The following is a 17,417-nucleotide window of genomic DNA, read 5'->3' on the forward strand; positions in this document are numbered from 1 at the left end:
TCTCCATGGATTTGTGCACTTCATAAAACCCAAAGGAAATAACTTCACACCATTAGGAGGGAGCTTTATTCATTTAATTTATTAAGATGCTACATAGTCCAACCAGGTTGTTGAGTTTTTCTAATTTTACACCAGACTACCTAACTAGGAATATTAATCATCTTCTCATTTAGACTTATTTATTTATATACATACAAAACAGTTTGTTGACTGCTGACATTGATCACGGTGATGGTCTTAGTCCAGGACAGGTCTGTGTGGTACATCTTATAACCAGGACAGGCTCGAGTTGTCCTTGCATGTCCCAACCCGATGGACTTTACCATATCACAGGCAAAGATAAACATCTGATCACATATGTGAATCATCCTGGTGTTTAAAAGCGTGATCTCCGTGTAAAAATGTTTGGATTCTCCATGCAGGAAACGCTGAACAAGAACAACTTCCTTGCAAGAACCATACAAGCCAGGTCTGACAACCCGACGCTGGACCGTAGCTCGAGCCCGCTCTGCCCTTCCTCCAAGCAGCAAGTCATCCTCACCCAAAAACTTCACAGAGATACAGTAGAAACACGCACTCATGTTTATTTTCAATTTCTTTTTTCAGCGTTGAATATAGCAGGATGAAAATATTACCAGCTGCTTGTTTCTCCATAACTAAAGAAAAGCAGAGGAACACCCCTCAATATGCAAATTTGAAGATGAAATGATGTGTGGATTTTTTGGATGTTGTGGTAAAGTTACAGTGTCATCATGTGGTCCCGTTAAAGTTTAAACAACGCTTCACTCAGTTCTTGCCATTTATTCAGACGAGTAACAACAACAACAAAAAAAGACAAGACAACTGGAAGATCTGACATTTTTAACCTAAGTGCATCAAAAATGTTCAAAAAGCATCAACAACAAATAAAATCTAAACAAACACCCAAACATTACACAGGTTGTGAGTAGTGTGAAGACGGAAAGCTGACCAGCAGTGGGGGACGGTGTAAAGGCAGCTTAACACATTCAAATGATTTCTCACATACATTTGCCACAAAGAGACAGAATGTATGGTTCTCTATGAGAAACAAGTTGAATATAGAGCCGTGGTTCTTGGTTAGGACACTGTAACAAGACCTGGATGATGCGGATGTTGCCGGGGAAACAGAGCCATTCGATCTCCATGAACCCTCGGCTCATTGTGTATGCTAATATCCTGGCCTGAGAATAACTTGCCCCAACAGGTCCCAAGGCAAGGCTTTCATCTGAATTTACACCTAAACCCTCACGTCAGGTTGCAGAAAAATATTTAAAACCCTTCATTTTCTTACAAAAATTAACAATAATGATGATAATAATAATTATTATTATTATAAAACTGCAACAAAACACAAAAGAAGAAAATATAGCAATTTACTTGTGCAAACCTACAGTCAAATGACTTGTCACCATTAAAAAAAAAAGAAATTAAATTATATTCAATTGTTCCAATTCAACACTCGTGTGAACGCATGCAAGCATCCCTCTCTGACAGGCAGGGATGTGGTGAGCTCTGAGGGATGGGTGATGGGAGGGAGGAACCAAACAAAATAAAATAAAAGACGCCAGGAAAAAACAGTAGTGTTTGATACACCCATCAAAGACGAGATCTAACAAAGCCTTCGACTGGGGAAAAGGTGTGACTGCCCTGTGTGTGTGTAACCGTGGCTGTTTGGATCATCTCTGTGGTCAATCCCTTCTTCAAACGGGGTTTCCCAGAGAGAAAACCAGGGACATATTGTACAGTAGGGCCATTGTGTGTTCTGTAGTGTGTCATTTAGAAAAAAGAAATCAGTATAATAAAAAGGTCATTTGCACAGCTGCACCATCACTACCTCGCCCGTGTTAGAAAATGCATCAATGAGAATATCTCAAATTAAACTGTGTTTTAACGGTCCCAAAACCCTCAAAAACAATTCATCAGGGTCCCTAAAGCTTAGGGAGGAAGGCAAGAAAGATAAATATGATTACACAGAGGCGGGACCTGCAACAGGTTTGTTTTATGTTTAGTTCATAAGATGATGAGTCTTGGTTTTTCTCTCATAGATTATCATTTGATTTCTTTTTACTTAAATGGGACTGAATCAAAACTGGAACCACCCCCACCCCCACCCAGCAGATATGGCATTCTGATCCAAAATCCCACATCCCGTGTTTGTGTTTCCACCGAAAGCATGCTGCAAACGACCAGACTGCCGCGCTCTACAACACCAACTTGCCCACGATGACGCCGACCACAAAGAAGAGCATGATGAAGGCCACCGAGCGGGCGCTTATCCCTTCCTCCCGCTTCATGGTGGCTGAGGCATGCTGGGATGACATGATGTTACTCTTCCTCATCCGGAGCCCGTCATCCTCCTGTCGAAGGTCAAAGAAAGAAGGGAAAACAGCAAAAGTAAATAAGATAACATGAATAAATGGAAAAATGGGGATGAAGGAGAGGAAATAAGGCCAGTTAGCTATTGGTTTAATAGCCCAGTATTTATTTATTAACTCAAAGAGACTGGATCTGTTTAAATCTTCATCTGAACCAATCCCCAGAGGAACGCAGAAGGCACCAGATTTTAACTCTTCATTTCCCAGCAGTGGGTGGGGAAGGGGGTTGGAGTTTCTGTTGGTTTAATCTCAGCCGCGGGAGAAGCCAACAATCGTTCTGCGTCAGGCTAAAACTTAAAGGGGCGGGGATGTCTGAAGGGAGGTCCACTCTTTTTTGGCAGTCAGAGGAGCTGATTGTGACTCACACCAGCCAAACTTGTACAAAAACCCGTTTTAAACGTGACCTCACTGATAGCTCTGATCAGGGGCGGATCTACAAAATTATTTATGGGGTGGCAGAAGAGGGGCAAACATTTTTCTAGGGTGGCAATACATATATATACACACACACACATATTTTTATATATACACACACATATTTATATATATATATATATATATATATATATATATATACACACACACACACACACACACACACACACACACACACACACACACACACACACACACACACACACACACACACACACACACACACACACACACACACACACACACACACACACAGAAACACGTTTTCCTTTTTCTTTTCCCAGGATTTACATATTCATTTGTTTTGGGTCCTAATTTAATAAGCTTAAAGGCCCATCACGAAAATAAAACACAATAAAATTATGTCCTTCCTACAACAGCTGAATGTGGCAGTTTCCATGTTGCTCAGCAAAACAATTTACACATTCATCAAGGTCCAAAGATTTTGCCCGTTTTGATTCAATGCTGAGTACAGCCTAGCTTCATAGTCTTTTCTCTGTCAAAGGAGACTGCAAATAGGTCTTTATGAGCCAGACAGTTGAAAAACGTTGATTTTTCTTGAATTTATAGCTGCCAGCTGGGGTGGCAGCAGCGGTAGCAAGGCTTTCTTTTAGGGTGGCAACTGCCACCCTATGCCACCCTTATAGATCCGCCCCTGGCTCTGATTGATCGCATGATCTTTAGTTTAAATGACTCAATACAAACCATAACTCTGAGTAGCTGTCAAGGGCTAGAGCGCTCTGCTTTCATCACTGAATATCAACTCCTCATCTGCGTTTCATGATCATAAATATCCATTAGGACAAGGTAAAATAAAATAAACCACAAGGAATTATTTTTACAGTGGGTGTTCACTCACGTCTACCTCAGGCGAACTATTGAGGGTTTTAATTTAGCACAAAATAACCTTTAATTAAAATCAAGGCATGGCAATAAATCAATTACAAAACAATGAAAATACTTATTTAGTGTTGACATAACAACAAATACGAGTGTGATTTACATGATTTAGGTCTTTCAGCTGAAAACCAAAAATGCACTTTTGGGTCATTTTCAGCTGAAACATTTCCGTGGCCAAATTTTCGGTGCATCTCTATTGAAATGCTCTTCACATACAGATGGCAACCAATACATTAAATGTTATGTTCACAATATGAATAATTTAAAAGTGTATAAATCTTAAAATATTTCATCCAATCATTGTGACCATCCCAGACTAAGCAATTGGCTCCTGATCCATCCATCAAACTGCCCTCTGACCATCCCTCCCCCTCTGGATAAACCCCTCTATGTGCACAAATCACGAGATTTCTTGAAGAAGTGGTTTTACATGTTCCATTTAGAGCCTGGTTCTGCTCTTGTGTGGAAACATTAAGGTGACGAAGCTGTTATCTATAAAGGAAGCCTCTCCTCTGTCAGCTGGCAGAGCTGTCGGGTCAGTTTGCTGCCTTGGCGACACGTTTTTGTGGGTGGGGAGTCATTAGAGGGGACAAGAAGACTGAGGAGGTTCTGGTTGGCTCAGAATGTTTTCACTGTTGCTTGTGGGTTTTTAACATATTGTCGGTGCCGCTAAGTTGATGTAATTCTGATGTTAAAAATAAACCAAGAAAGCTAAAAACTGCCTCGTATCACCATAGAAAGGTCATGCTATATTAGCTAGCATGCTAAATTGTTATACGGCTGTGTAGGTGTGTCTGTTAGGATTTATGGCAGAAAAAGTGGCAAATAAGGTTGAAAATGTTAGAAGGAACTTTCCGAAACAAGCACTGCACTTTTCTGTATTCTGGAGGTGTAGCATGGGGGGGCAGAAACAGGGGGTTGGACCTTTCTTTTCTTTTTTTCTCCTAATTGTAGCTTGCTTGAATGGCATTTAAAGGAACTCTGACCCTACCTCTGAAGGGACTTTAACTTTCACTTTGCACATCTCTTAATTACCTGTGATTCTTTCTCCAAAACACAGAAAAATAATGAATAAAATAACCCCACCGTGGTCTTCAAAGGCATGTTACTCACTCTAATTTGTTTGTTTTCTTCCCGTAGCCTCTGAGCCTCCATCTGCAGCCTCTTGCACTCCTCCATGATCTTTTTTACTTCCCCGTCATCCAGGGTGGAGCTCAGTGACTTCGCAGACAGCACAGAGGGATCTGACTTCAGCAAGCTGGATGAAATCTTGTTGGGCTCCATGTCATGCTGTAAGTGGGTCACAGGAGGACAAGCTCTAAATTTTTACAAAGTCACTCTGAACACCAATGCTGTTGCCTGGCACTGAGGTACAACCCTGTGTTCACATCAGAGTACAGAGACACAAATGTCTTTGTGGGAAGGTTCACACAGAGGTACCTTTCATAAGTGGATGAAGCTGCTTTCTATCAGTATCATCTCTAGTGTGATGCTGTGGCACGGAGCTCATACTGGGAGCTGCATCCCACGGCTCACACAAGAACCAGGGCTTGTTTTTGCTTGTTTAAAAGCCTGTGGACTATGCTTAAATCTATGGGAAAACATCATTTCTGTGGAGTGGAATAAGATGGCCTGAGAAGAATCAAAACAATAATAAACTAAATGTGCGCCTAAACAAATTGGCTCCATAAAAAGTTGAGTAAGTGTGGCTGTAAGAGAGAGAAAAGGGCAAAAAAGAACTTTTCTGTGCCAAAAGAAAACGAGAAGACTGAAATAAATAAATGAGACACAACAGATACAGGAAGAAAAAAAAGTGGGTAAGATGGAGGGAAAACAATGATTAACATCAAAACTTATGAATAATGCAGCCACCCATTGGGACAAACATTAACCAGAAAACCTTTTAGGTGTAGAGACAGAATGCTAACTTTTGACCCAAAAAATGAAGCAGCTTCCAACATGAATAATACGTAGATAGCATGACTGAGGTCATCTAATTATTTACCAGACAAGTTGCAGTCACGCTAACAAAAATCTGCATTGTTGTGAGCTTACCGTTTTCTCGTTCTCCACTGGCATCTCAAAGACACACCTCAGCTTGGAGTCCATCAGCTCCTCTGACTTTGCCTCCTTCCACTGGAGACAGAAAAAACAAACAAATAAATAAATAAACACAACATGAAACTTATTTTAAGGTATATATTTTGGAGATAGACAAATTGATAAAGTAGTTCTCTCACATTTGCCTAAAAACCTCCACCACTAACACGTTTCGAACCGAAGGTAACCCCTAGACTGTCCAGCACTTCCGCTCTTCCCTGGGTCCTCCACTGATTAAACACTCGCATATTTAGCAACAGAACACCACTGGTGTGAGAGGTTCTCCATTCAATAATATCAGAGGTGGAGAAACAGCTGGCTGCTACCACTTCAACTTTAGGACAAACTACCAGAGTCCCAAAAATAAAAATAAAAACATCTGAAGTCATGGACAACCAAAGACACTTGAACATAGAAATGACGACTGGTGTTTAGCACTATCTCGTTTCCTCTGGCATCGTGAGTTTCCAGTTTCGGCATAAGCATCTCAGGGAATGCACCCGAGATGAGGGGTGAGTGTTCTGTGAGTTTGTGTTAAAACCTAGCTTGTTATGTAGATTCACTTAAACAGCTTTACTGCTAAATTAATAAATAAACCAAAGTATAATTTGTCCTAATAAATAAACAGGGACAGCAAGGTGGCACAATTGCTAACACTGTTGCCTTGCAGCAACAAGGTAGACGGTTAGAATCCCGTCTGCAGCCTTTCTGTGTAAAAATTTGCCTGTTCTCCTCATGCATGCTAGGGTTTTCTCCCACTGATCAAATTCACCCATGCTGTGTTTGGTTAACTACATGTGTCCTCGTGATGGACTGGAGGCCTGCGAAGGGCATCTCCTGCCTCTTGTCCAGTGGCAGCTGCAGCAAATCACCAGTTCAACTTATTTCACAATATCTTTTGTTCATAAATTCTGGACATTTAAGATGAGGTCATTTTATTTCTACTTCTTATTTGCATTTATATGATCTATAAATGTTTCTGTCAGCAGTTTTAACCACAGATTTGGATTTAATATTAATTTATTAAGACTGCGATGGGCATAACTATTTTAATATAATCCGCGAGTGACTAAAATCACCTGTTGTACAAGTTGTACCATCCCTCCCAGATTAATAAGCAGGGTTACAGAACACTTTGTTTTTACATAGTTTACGTTTACTTTCTAAGTCTAGGGATGTGTCTAGTTAGTTAAAGTTGGGTTTCAGGGGATTTCAAGACACCAAAAGGTATAGTTTAGACAATAATCACATTTGCACATTACATTTATGTAAAGCAACGAATACTGAACAATTTTAAAGAATATGTTCAAGTTGGGGGGTGGGGGGGGGGACTCTTTCAGGAGCCAGTTGTAGATTTTGTAAACTTCCTGCAGGTTTAAATGAGTGAAAGAGGTAAATGCTTCGAAAGCGCTCATCCTAAATGGGATGACACTCCTCTTGTGACATTTCAAAATGCTTAGGTTTGGGAGGATTGAAAATGAAAGGTCCTTTTTAAAACCCTAACTGTGCTTTTAATCAGCTTCTTATAAACAACTTGACCATTAACAAACACATCTAGACTGTTCATTAATTTCTATCCATCTGAGAGTAAAACAAAATGACAGAAATTTACAAACATGTCTTAAAAAACCTCTGCTTTGCTTGTAGCTTTTTACTAATACAGTTTTGCACAACATCTAAATGAAGCTCATTGTGTGCACGCTGACCAGGACTGCAAAAATGATTGGTAAACTGCACAGACTCTGAGTTTCTATAGTTGTATGACACCGTTCTGCTGTAAACTTGTACATTTAGCTCAGGAAAATCAGATATGCTCACTGTTTTACATTAAGATTCAATGCATGCTGCTTCTTTCTGCAGAAGGAATGGTTTCATAACTGCAACAAAATGCACAGTCAGATAAGCATTAATTAGAAATACTGAAAGAGGAACAACACTCACCACTCCTTCCATGTCGGTCATGTCAGGAGGTGCTAGCATGGACTGGACCATAAACTTGTGTTTGCTCTTTTCATTTGGATCGTAATCAAAAGGCTGCAGCATAACTGAAACACAAGAGGACAGTCAGACTTTAAAACAAGGAAAACAGTGAACAAAAATAGACAATTAATAACCCTCAATACCATGACAATTTTTTATTCAATAACATTTGGCCCGTGTGACTGTAGGGCTTAAAATATCCAAACTGTGGGTAACAGGATTATTTAAAACACACAAACGAGTAATGAAAACAAACTGGCAATAACTTGAAATTCAACAAAAATGTAAATACCGTAAATCCTCTAATATTGGCCTGTTTTCAATTGACGGCCGGGCATCATATTTTGGCCGGTGTCGGAGTCGGCGGAGGTGAACGATGGCCGGTATTTTATTGTAGCCAGGTGAAATGTGGTAACAAGCAAGTACCACGGGGGGGGGGGGGGTTTGTGTCATCCGTCTCACTTTTGATTTGCCAGTGAAGGACCGCGATTTGGCAGGTGCGGAGACGAAGAGGAGGCAAAAATTTGATATCAAGTTCAAAGAGAACGTGCTGATTATGCTGCAGAACACTCTGGGGAGCAGTAGCAGGGGTTGTATGAACTAGTCGACTTCTCTATAGTGACTTTTTATGCCTGTCATCGACTAGTCGCTGTCACGTGATAATGACCGGCAAGATGCAGTCCTCGGAAAAGTCAGCAGCCTGCTGTCAGCAGGTGACAAGCTCCTGCGCGTCGGGAGGCAACGCGCTGTGCCAGAGCGTCGGTACTGACACCCGCCGTAAAACGGACATTTAACCAAATTGTGACCTTCACCCTCTTGCAATTTAACCTTCCCCTCACCCCCATCCTAACCTTAACCAGCTTGCGCATGCAAAGCTCTGATTGTTGACGCGCTCCAGACATCTGCGTGCTGAGCACGGCCACAGTAACATTATCAAATTAAGTGTCGCCACCTCAAAAACTAATTTAACACGCGATCGTTCATGTCGGCTCATTTCCTTTAATGTTTTCTGTCTTTTACTTGCGCCTGATGTGTTTCGCTGCTGTGGAGCGGGGCGCATCACCTTGTCCTCCGGTGACGCACCGATCATTGATGCAGCCGCCAAGCAGCGAGCACTCTGCTGTTTTAGCGGTCGGTAGATCTTTTAGAACTGCAGTTCAAAGGTAACTCATAAGGTGAATATATATGAACCCAGGTAGCAGTTTCTCTTTAGGATTGAGAGGAGATGCAGGAAGATAATAAACAGACAGGACAGAAAAACAGTCAAATAAAAACAAGTTAGTTTTTGTACCTGGTGGTTGCAACAAACAGACACCACTGAAGGTAATCAGAAGTGAGGAACAGAAAATGAAATAATTATTTTAATGTTTAGAGCAGCAGGAACTCCAAGAGGCTGCAGGCGCATCCGTGAGTTTGCGGCCGCTGCGCAGGGGGAGAGGGGAGAGGGCTGAAGCAGAAACTACCGTTGTTAAAAGAAATGTGTTTAACTTTGAAAATGTGGGTGCAATTTTAATTGTCAAAAACTCCAGCGAACCATTAGTTCATTTTGCTCAAATAGAAATAGAGGCCTGCCTCTAATTCTCGTCCTCCTTACAATAAAGGTCTGGAGCTTGATGAGCTTGAGTCAAATACAGGCCCGGGCCTGTATTAGAGGATTTACGGTGTAGTAATACAGTATCCATCCATCCATTATCATCTGCTTATCTGGGGTCAGGTTGCAGAGGCTGCAGCCTAAGCAGAGAGGCCAAGATTTCCCCATCTCCAGCCTCTGGGGGAATCCCAAGGCGTTCCCTGGTCAGTTAAAAAACATAGTCCCCCCAGCGTGTTCTGGATCTTCCCTTGGGTCTCCGCCCGGTTGGACGTGCCTGGAAAACCTCACCAGGAGGCATCCTCCTAACCAGATGGCCGAGTCACCTCAACTGGCTCATCTTGATGTGGAGGAGCAGCAGATCTACTCTGAGCCCCTAGCAGATGACGAGCTTCTCACCCCACCTCTAAGGGAGAGCCAAGAAACCCTGCGGAGAAAACTCATTTTGGTGTATCTCCAACCTCATTCTTTCGGTCACTACCCAAAGCTTGTGAGGGAAGGAATATAGATCGACCAGTAAATCAAGAGCTTAGTCTTCTGGCTCAGCTCCCTCTTCACCACAACAGACCTGTACAACGCCTGCATCACTGTAGGCAGTGTTGGTAGTGAACTGCTTTCCCCTCCTGAGATGCCAGATGGTGGACCAGAATCTCCTTGAAGTAATACAGTAATTCAATTAAAGTTTTAAAATGATATATCATAAAATTAATAGTGAACTGCAAAGATATTTTAGATGTTAAGTTTCATTTTACAGAGAGGTGTCCAAGCTTTTTAAGACAAGAGCCAACATTTTCAAGCAGAACCAGGCCAATGCATATGAGGGGCCTCCACACCACCAGAGGGCCCCCAAGAACACAAACATGGCGAGGGTTTGAAAAAAACACTACAGTTATGAACTTTCTCCTCTGATGTGTTGAAGTATAACGGTTTGCAATGCATTTAATTGTGGGACACTTTGCTGTCCTCAGTCCGCAGAAGGATGCAACGATGCATCCTCGACACAATGGATACAATGGGCGGAGCAACAACACATGCCACTTGCCATGATACGCACTTAGGATTCAGTGTTTCCCCTAGAAATTTTACAGCCATGGCCCTGCGCCACGCCTGAACCTATGAAGGGGTACACTGCGGATTGGAACAGTACTTGGGCCATTGTTGATGATGTTTCACAAGGATATGAGTACACGAGTACAGACTAGTATGCATGTTGAGAAACGGCTCATGTTTGTACTTTTTACACATTTGTTCCTAAGTTTAAGAACAAAAGCTTTAGCAACCAGCCTGGAACTGCTCAAGGGCACAAAAATGTTTAATTTTTTTAAATAAAAAAAAACAAAGCTTCAATTATTTTATGGTGCTCTTTTTTATTTGTACTCCTCACATGTCCAAGTATCACTACAACAACAGTCTCTAAGGGCCACATCTATATGCCTCATCTATACAAAAGTACTACACTCATTTTAAACCTCATGAAAGCCTGGAAACAGTTTTTATTCATGTAGAGATGCTGGTAGCTTTCGTTAAAACACAGAATTTATGCATAGAAAATCAGATATAATGTTTCCTTGGCTATGTCGCATGGAAAATAAATTCCATGAGGATGACACGGTGATGGACAATCAAGCACTCTTGGGGTAATTTTCTAACAGCTTCTTAGCTGATTTCTTTCCCAACATTATATATCTCTTTAATAAAAAGCAGGAACAGAGGTCAAACACTACTCCAGCTCATCACTATATCAGTCCTCAGTGGTGCTTTTTGTTGTCATTCCAGTAACTGATTGGATACAATGATTTACAATAACCACCTATGTCCTCTAAGGAATCTGCAAAGACTAAAAAGATTAAAAATAGCTAAAACAACAACAACAGATGATTTCCCAGCCTTGACTCCAGGTTTTAAATCTAAATACTTATGCTGAAGTCAGTCCCACCATGTCTACAATGTCTGCTGGAGTTTCACTTGTTTTCAGTTTTTTAGGCTTTCACTGAAAACATATGGGCTCAATTCAAAGCTGGCCCAGCTTTCAGTATGAAATTCATATGTGGCACATGCCCATACTCCCAGGAGGAGTGTTGTGCAGCATTTCAGCAATCAGTGTGGCTCGATATTGCAAATCAGAAACAGACGACAAGAACAGATTGAGAATGTCCTGTTTCAGTCAGTCCCAATTTGCACAGCCATCCAGCTCGGGTCCACTGGGACAACACCAGAGAGCAGAGGAAGGAAAGCGTGGAAGTTCTTTGAGAAACACTGAATAGTGTTAAAAGGTATGAGCCAAAGCTTAAGATGGAAAAAACACATCCGTCATAGGGGAAGACGTGATTCCAATCATCTTTCATCTGCTGACTTTAAACATGCTTTTAGAAAGAACTACTTCTGCTAATGCCATGATTTAGTATTCATGCTTCATTTTATAGAACTCACAAAGGCCAAATGTAGTAAATATAATAAAGCAGGATGGTAAACGTCAGTCTGCTGTTGGTAATGATGAATAGAGCCATTATATCCGTAAGAGAAGTCATTTCTTGTCACCAGTAAATTGTGTTCTGGGGAAAAAGATGCTCACAACCAAATCTCTACTTTACACCGAAGAGCCTACAGAAGTCAACCCTTCATCTGCACATGCTGTGTTAAGTACGCAGTAACAGAACAAAAATGGTTTCTGCAGTGTGTAGTTGTATTTTTGGCGTAAGCTAACTAACATTTGTTTTCTGTGAAATGCTCGAAAGGGTGGTAGAAATGTAGTATTACACTTAGTATGTGGTATAACCATGATGCAGCACAATTCACTGTTGAAGCAAGGAAGCTATTGAAGAAGATAAATGTAATGACTCCGGTGGAGGACCGGTAAAGACGACACAAGAATACATGTGAAAACTTTATAAAAGGTTTAGTCTTGAAAATTTATTAAATATGTTTTCTATTACGAGAATAGAATAGAATGCCTTTAATGTCATACAACAAAATTTATAAGGGGTGCCATCACCTTCAGTGCATAAAAACGGTAAAAACAAGAAATAAAAATTAATGAATAAATAAAACACATACTACATTTGCACTCACATTCACATCCTCATTCCATTCATGCATTATTGCACAATACATGATATTACACAGTTAAGAAGGATCATGATGAAAGTCCTATCTATACTGTATTTAATGTGCTCATTGCTTTTGGATAGAAACTGTGTTTCAGTCTGTTTTTTGTGCTTTTAATGACCTAAAACGTCTCCCAGAGGGCAACAGTTTAAAGTACGAGTGACGTGGATGTGATGAGTCCCTCAGAATGCTGCTGGCCCTCCTGAGGCAGCGAGCACGGTACAGGTCTTCCAGAGTGGGGAGTGAGCAACCCATGATTTTTTGGGCCGTGTTAACAACCCTCTGGAGCGATTTCCAGTTTGCTGCTGTGCAACTGGCAACCCACACACACATGCAGCCAGTCAGGATGCTCTCTATAGAGCAACTGTAGAAGGAGTAGGGATGCTCCAATCAGGTGTTTTGCTGCTCATCACTGATGGCCTTAAAATTTCTATGTAGTTCTAATCACTGCTAGACTACACGCTCTGGGCTTTTTAACGAGCTTCCCCTACGCGTTTACATCACTTTCACAGACGGAGTAAAAGTTCAGAAGACGTGTGTGATTACACTTTTGCTGCTGCGTTCACGTGCAGTGTGAAGGGAGGGGTGAGAGACGTGATGCAGCACACAGGGTCTCTGTCGGCTACACATGAGGGACAGATGATTGGCTGGTCCAGAGCATCATGGACATCATGGCTTTTGTGAGTCTCAACATTTGTTTAAATATTTAGATTTTATCTAAATGGTTTGTTACATCAACATTAAAACCTTGCCTTCCCACCCTGGACCAGAACAAGAGGATGTTGGCTCAGACCTGAACGTGTTGTTGATGTGCCTCAGTGTGGAGCTCAACCAGGACTCAGGGTTTGTGGTGAATGTTAGAAAAGTTTCAGTAAATATATAAATACTGTAAATAATGGCATTTAGTTTGTAGAGGTGATATAACGAACATAATAGATGTGTTTCCACTGCAGGAATTCTGGGAAATTGATCGGGAGATATGACGGCTCGGTTCTCTCAGCTGCTGTCCCTCCATAAAAATTCAGCCTGTTAAGGACTTTGCACAGTCAGCGTATCACGACTGCTTCGGCAGAGTTACATTTACTAATCAGTGCCTGTGGGCATCCACAAACATTATTAACATTAAAAACTTTATTCTTTAGAATTGTGTAGTTTAATGGAGTCGGAGTACCGGGAGAACTGCTGTAGGATGTGGCATTCAACGACCAGAAGAAGAAATGAAAAAGTGAACAAATAAATCAACGATTACGTTGACTTTAAATGTAATGATGTGTTTAACTTTCACAACTTCAACAAAGAACCATAGCTCTGCAGAACATCGGATGCTTTTGTGAGATCTTTAAAAGTTTTTATTTCTCTTTCTTTGAAAAACAAACAACATGATTATGTGTAAAAGTTGTTGCTGTGTTTGCTGTTCGTGTTCGTGAACTACAAAAGGAAAGGAGGGATGAGGTCAGAAAGACGAGTGCTTGCAGAGCTTTACCACAAACAGATGGAGCGTTCTGGTTTCCTCACTTCTAACAGAGAAGCATCAGGCTAGCAGGAGCCGGTCACATCTGGATTCATCTAGCAGAATTTCTAGAGTTAGCAGGTGATGCTCCCAAAGCTCGCTGCTTCTGCCTCCCAGATGTCACCTCACGGTCAATCGTGTGTTGACGGAACCTGCAGGAACATTGTTCTCTAGATTCATAAACGTCTCTGGGTTCATGATCTAAATGGTGAATGACCCACTCTTGTATAGCACCTTTCAGAGTCAGAGGACTCCAAAGTGCTTTACCATGTAGCCACAGCTGGCCTGGGGCGCACTGACAGAGGTGAGGCTGCCGAGCACAGGCACCTCCGGTCCCTCCGACCACCAGCAGCAGGCAAAGTGAGTTAAGTGTCTTGCCCAAGGACACAACAGCAGCATTCTCTGCCCAGAGCTGGGATCGAACCTGCAACTTTCCGATTACTGGACAACCCACTCAACCTGTTGAGTGCATTCATTTCTACTGAGGAAGGTGTTTACCCAACTAAAAAAGGCACATTAACGGGCACAGTTGTTTACTCTGCATCTGCATCTCTTTTTACAGTCACTGTTGCTCTGCATTGACTTTGGAGTGTGAGAAGACCCATCTAATATGGCGATGAAGCTGTTCCAGTGCCCAATTGGGCGTCTACGCAGCGCCGGCGCTCCGCACACGCACACCACGCACAGCGCGTAGGGCACCACGCCGGGGAAGGGGCACCAAACGCAAGCTTATGAAAAATAATATATATATATGATAAAGACAGATTTCAATTAGAAGATGTGCAAAGCAAGTTAACAGCATGTTTACAGAGAGAAAACAATACAAAAAGGAAAGGAGATGGACCGTGTCCACTTTTCACTCTGTCCGGGACGTCCGGACTGGGGGTTCTTATTGATGAAAATGTCCGGCTCTTCATCCAGGAGCAGGGATCGAATTATGGGGGAGTTGTATGTCCTACACATCCAGGGGAGCCGGAAAAAAGTTTTCTATATTATATCATTTATGGACTCTTCTGAGCAGAGAGCACAGAGAGCGGCACAGCGCGTTATTGCGCAGCGATCCAGGCAGCTGCTTCCAGCGCACGGTCCATTCTCAAAGTGGCGCAACCAAAAAAACTATAATTAGCACACGATCGTTCATGTCCGCTCATGTTCGCCACTTTCTGTCTTATTTGTGCCTGGCGCTCCGCTACTGCAGAGCTCATCACCTGCACTGCGGTGATTTCACCTCACTGACGCAGCATCGAATCGCGCACTCCGCTTTGCGGTCAGGAGATCCCTTTGATCTGCTCAGAAGTAACTGATGAGGTGAAAAAGTAAGAATCCAGGCAGCAGATTTTCTGGAGAGTTTAGAGGAGATGCAGGAAGATGAGAGACAGACAGGACAGGAAAATAGTTCAATAAAAACAAGAAAACAAAACAAAGTGTTGAAAAGTAAAATGTAGATTTATCTCCACTACACGTTTTTACCTGTATAAAACAATAAGTTACACACATGCAATATTTATACATCTGATACAATTCAGATCACCTTCAAAACTCAGTCACACACCCAGGGCCGTTTCAAGACATTTTGGGGGCCAAGGCAAAATGACCCCCCCCCCCCCCCCCCCACACACACACACACACACACACACACTAAATATCAATCCTACTTTTTGGAAAATAATAAGCAGTTTGTGCATACAAGAGAATTAAAGAAAATTTAAGGTGAAGCGCTTGCACATACTGTGCTATTGTGTTGTTTTTTCTGTATGTGTGTGTGTGTGTGTGTGGGGGGGGGGGGGGGGCACCACAAAGCCTTTGTGCTTAGGGCACCAAAATAGCTAGCAACAGCCCTGCGTCTACGTATTCATATCTATGGGATAACCCGCTTTAAAATCGAGCAAACCCCAAGACGTTTCTCACCGCCCAGTTCCATACAGTTCTCCTATTGGCTGAGCGGTTGCTAGGAGATTATACCTCCAAGTTTTGAGAGAGAGCAGAAAAAATCCGTGTGAGCAGGGAACAGACTTGTGGGAGCAGTTTTGATCCGTCCAGAGAAAAAGTTTTGACATGAGAAGACAGTACCAGTGTAAGAAGGTTCAAATCTGAGAACAGAAACAAAGATTTGAAGGAGAACAGAGTATATTTGAAAGAAACCAGACATTTTGAGTGCAAGCATTACAAGTTTTGAGAGCAATAATATAAAATCTTATTCTTAAATCAAAAAGTTGGTCTCTTGATATAAAATTCTGCTCTCAAATTGAAAATTCAAGTGCTCAATTTGTGGCATTTTAATTCTTCCATACACTCGGGGAGCCCGATCCCAGCTGAGCTTCAGACGGCAGGTTTTGGAGTCTTATATCCTGATATTTGTTCACCTCACCTCTGACTGGATAACAGCAACCACTGACTTGCAACACTGATGTTTTATCTCCACAAATAACTTAAGTTTGAAGGAGTTCTGTTGTGTGGTGAGATTGCTAATCCTAACAGTTAGCTTCTACTTACTGAGACATTCTATTAAAGTTGTCCATTTGTTATCAGGGTTTTTTTCAGCCTTGTGTTCGTTTAAAAGTTGAGGTTTAAATGTTGCATCCAATGATGTCCACAAGTAGAAACACATTAATGAGGTTGTTTGAATTAATTAAATTTATTGGGGAGCATTCCTGGAGTCGTTTCCCTCTTCATGCACATTGAAAGAAGATGTTATGCAAAGCGCTTCTACTTTACCTACTAGAGTGAATAAATGACATTGTTATCCACTTAGCTACTCAGGTTTTAGATTCAACCAGACATCGCATTGACACAACACCTGGAAGCTGGCAGGCGGCCATAAGTGAAAGCAGCAACAATTCCGGATAAGGGTGAAACTGGTTCAGGCAGGTTGTGGCGGGAACAAGGTGTTTTCTGACCAATAAAGCCTGGTCTTAGATCTTTAAACCTGCAAATGCTAAATCTGCAGCAATGGAATAAACTAAAAAATTTGGTACATCAGCACTGCATAGATATTTTACCTGGAGGAAAAAATGTACCGGGATGAAAGATTCTCCTAAAATCTATTCAGATTTCTCAGAGAAGAAAGCCTCGATCTCCTGATTGTGCACTCCTGAGTCTGTCTTATTGAATTAAATTCAAAAAGAAAAAAGTTCTGCCTACATGTCTATTTAAAGATTAAAATAACCTGCAAGTCACCTGCACTTCAAAGGGCTGCACACAGCTACCACTTCAAAGGTCAAGTCTTGTTATGAGAATATAACGGGCCAGTATGAGAGCTGACATGACCTCTGATTAACAGAAAACACATCCGCATGCTCAGATTCATTTTTCAAATCAAAAAGACTCCGATTTTATAAATATGGGCACACATCGTAGTTATGACAGAAGAATATGTGTCTTGTCATAATAAAGAGCCACCGGA

General features: G+C 41.7%; 1 protein-coding gene across 1 annotated transcript in view; it reads right to left on the reverse strand.

Annotated features, from left to right (window-relative positions):
- Nucleotides 1-52: 52 nt before the first annotated feature.
- The window catches only part of vapb (VAMP (vesicle-associated membrane protein)-associated protein B and C), a 33,194-nt gene continuing 15,829 nt past the window's right edge, over nt 53-17,417 (reverse strand). Inside the window, exons 3-6 of the mRNA XM_015959242.3 lie at nt 7,773-7,876; nt 5,787-5,867; nt 4,845-5,021; nt 53-2,378 (exon numbers count right to left, since the gene is read on the reverse strand). Of these exons, the coding sequence (XP_015814728.3) occupies nt 2,223-2,378; nt 4,845-5,021; nt 5,787-5,867; nt 7,773-7,876 (518 nt within the window). The 3' untranslated portion in view covers nt 53-2,222. The remainder of the gene's footprint in view (nt 2,379-4,844; nt 5,022-5,786; nt 5,868-7,772; nt 7,877-17,417) is intronic.

This window comes from Nothobranchius furzeri, chromosome 3, assembly GCF_043380555.1.
Source record: "Nothobranchius furzeri strain GRZ-AD chromosome 3, NfurGRZ-RIMD1, whole genome shotgun sequence".
In the NCBI taxonomy this organism is placed as follows: domain Eukaryota; kingdom Metazoa; phylum Chordata; class Actinopteri; order Cyprinodontiformes; family Nothobranchiidae; genus Nothobranchius; species Nothobranchius furzeri.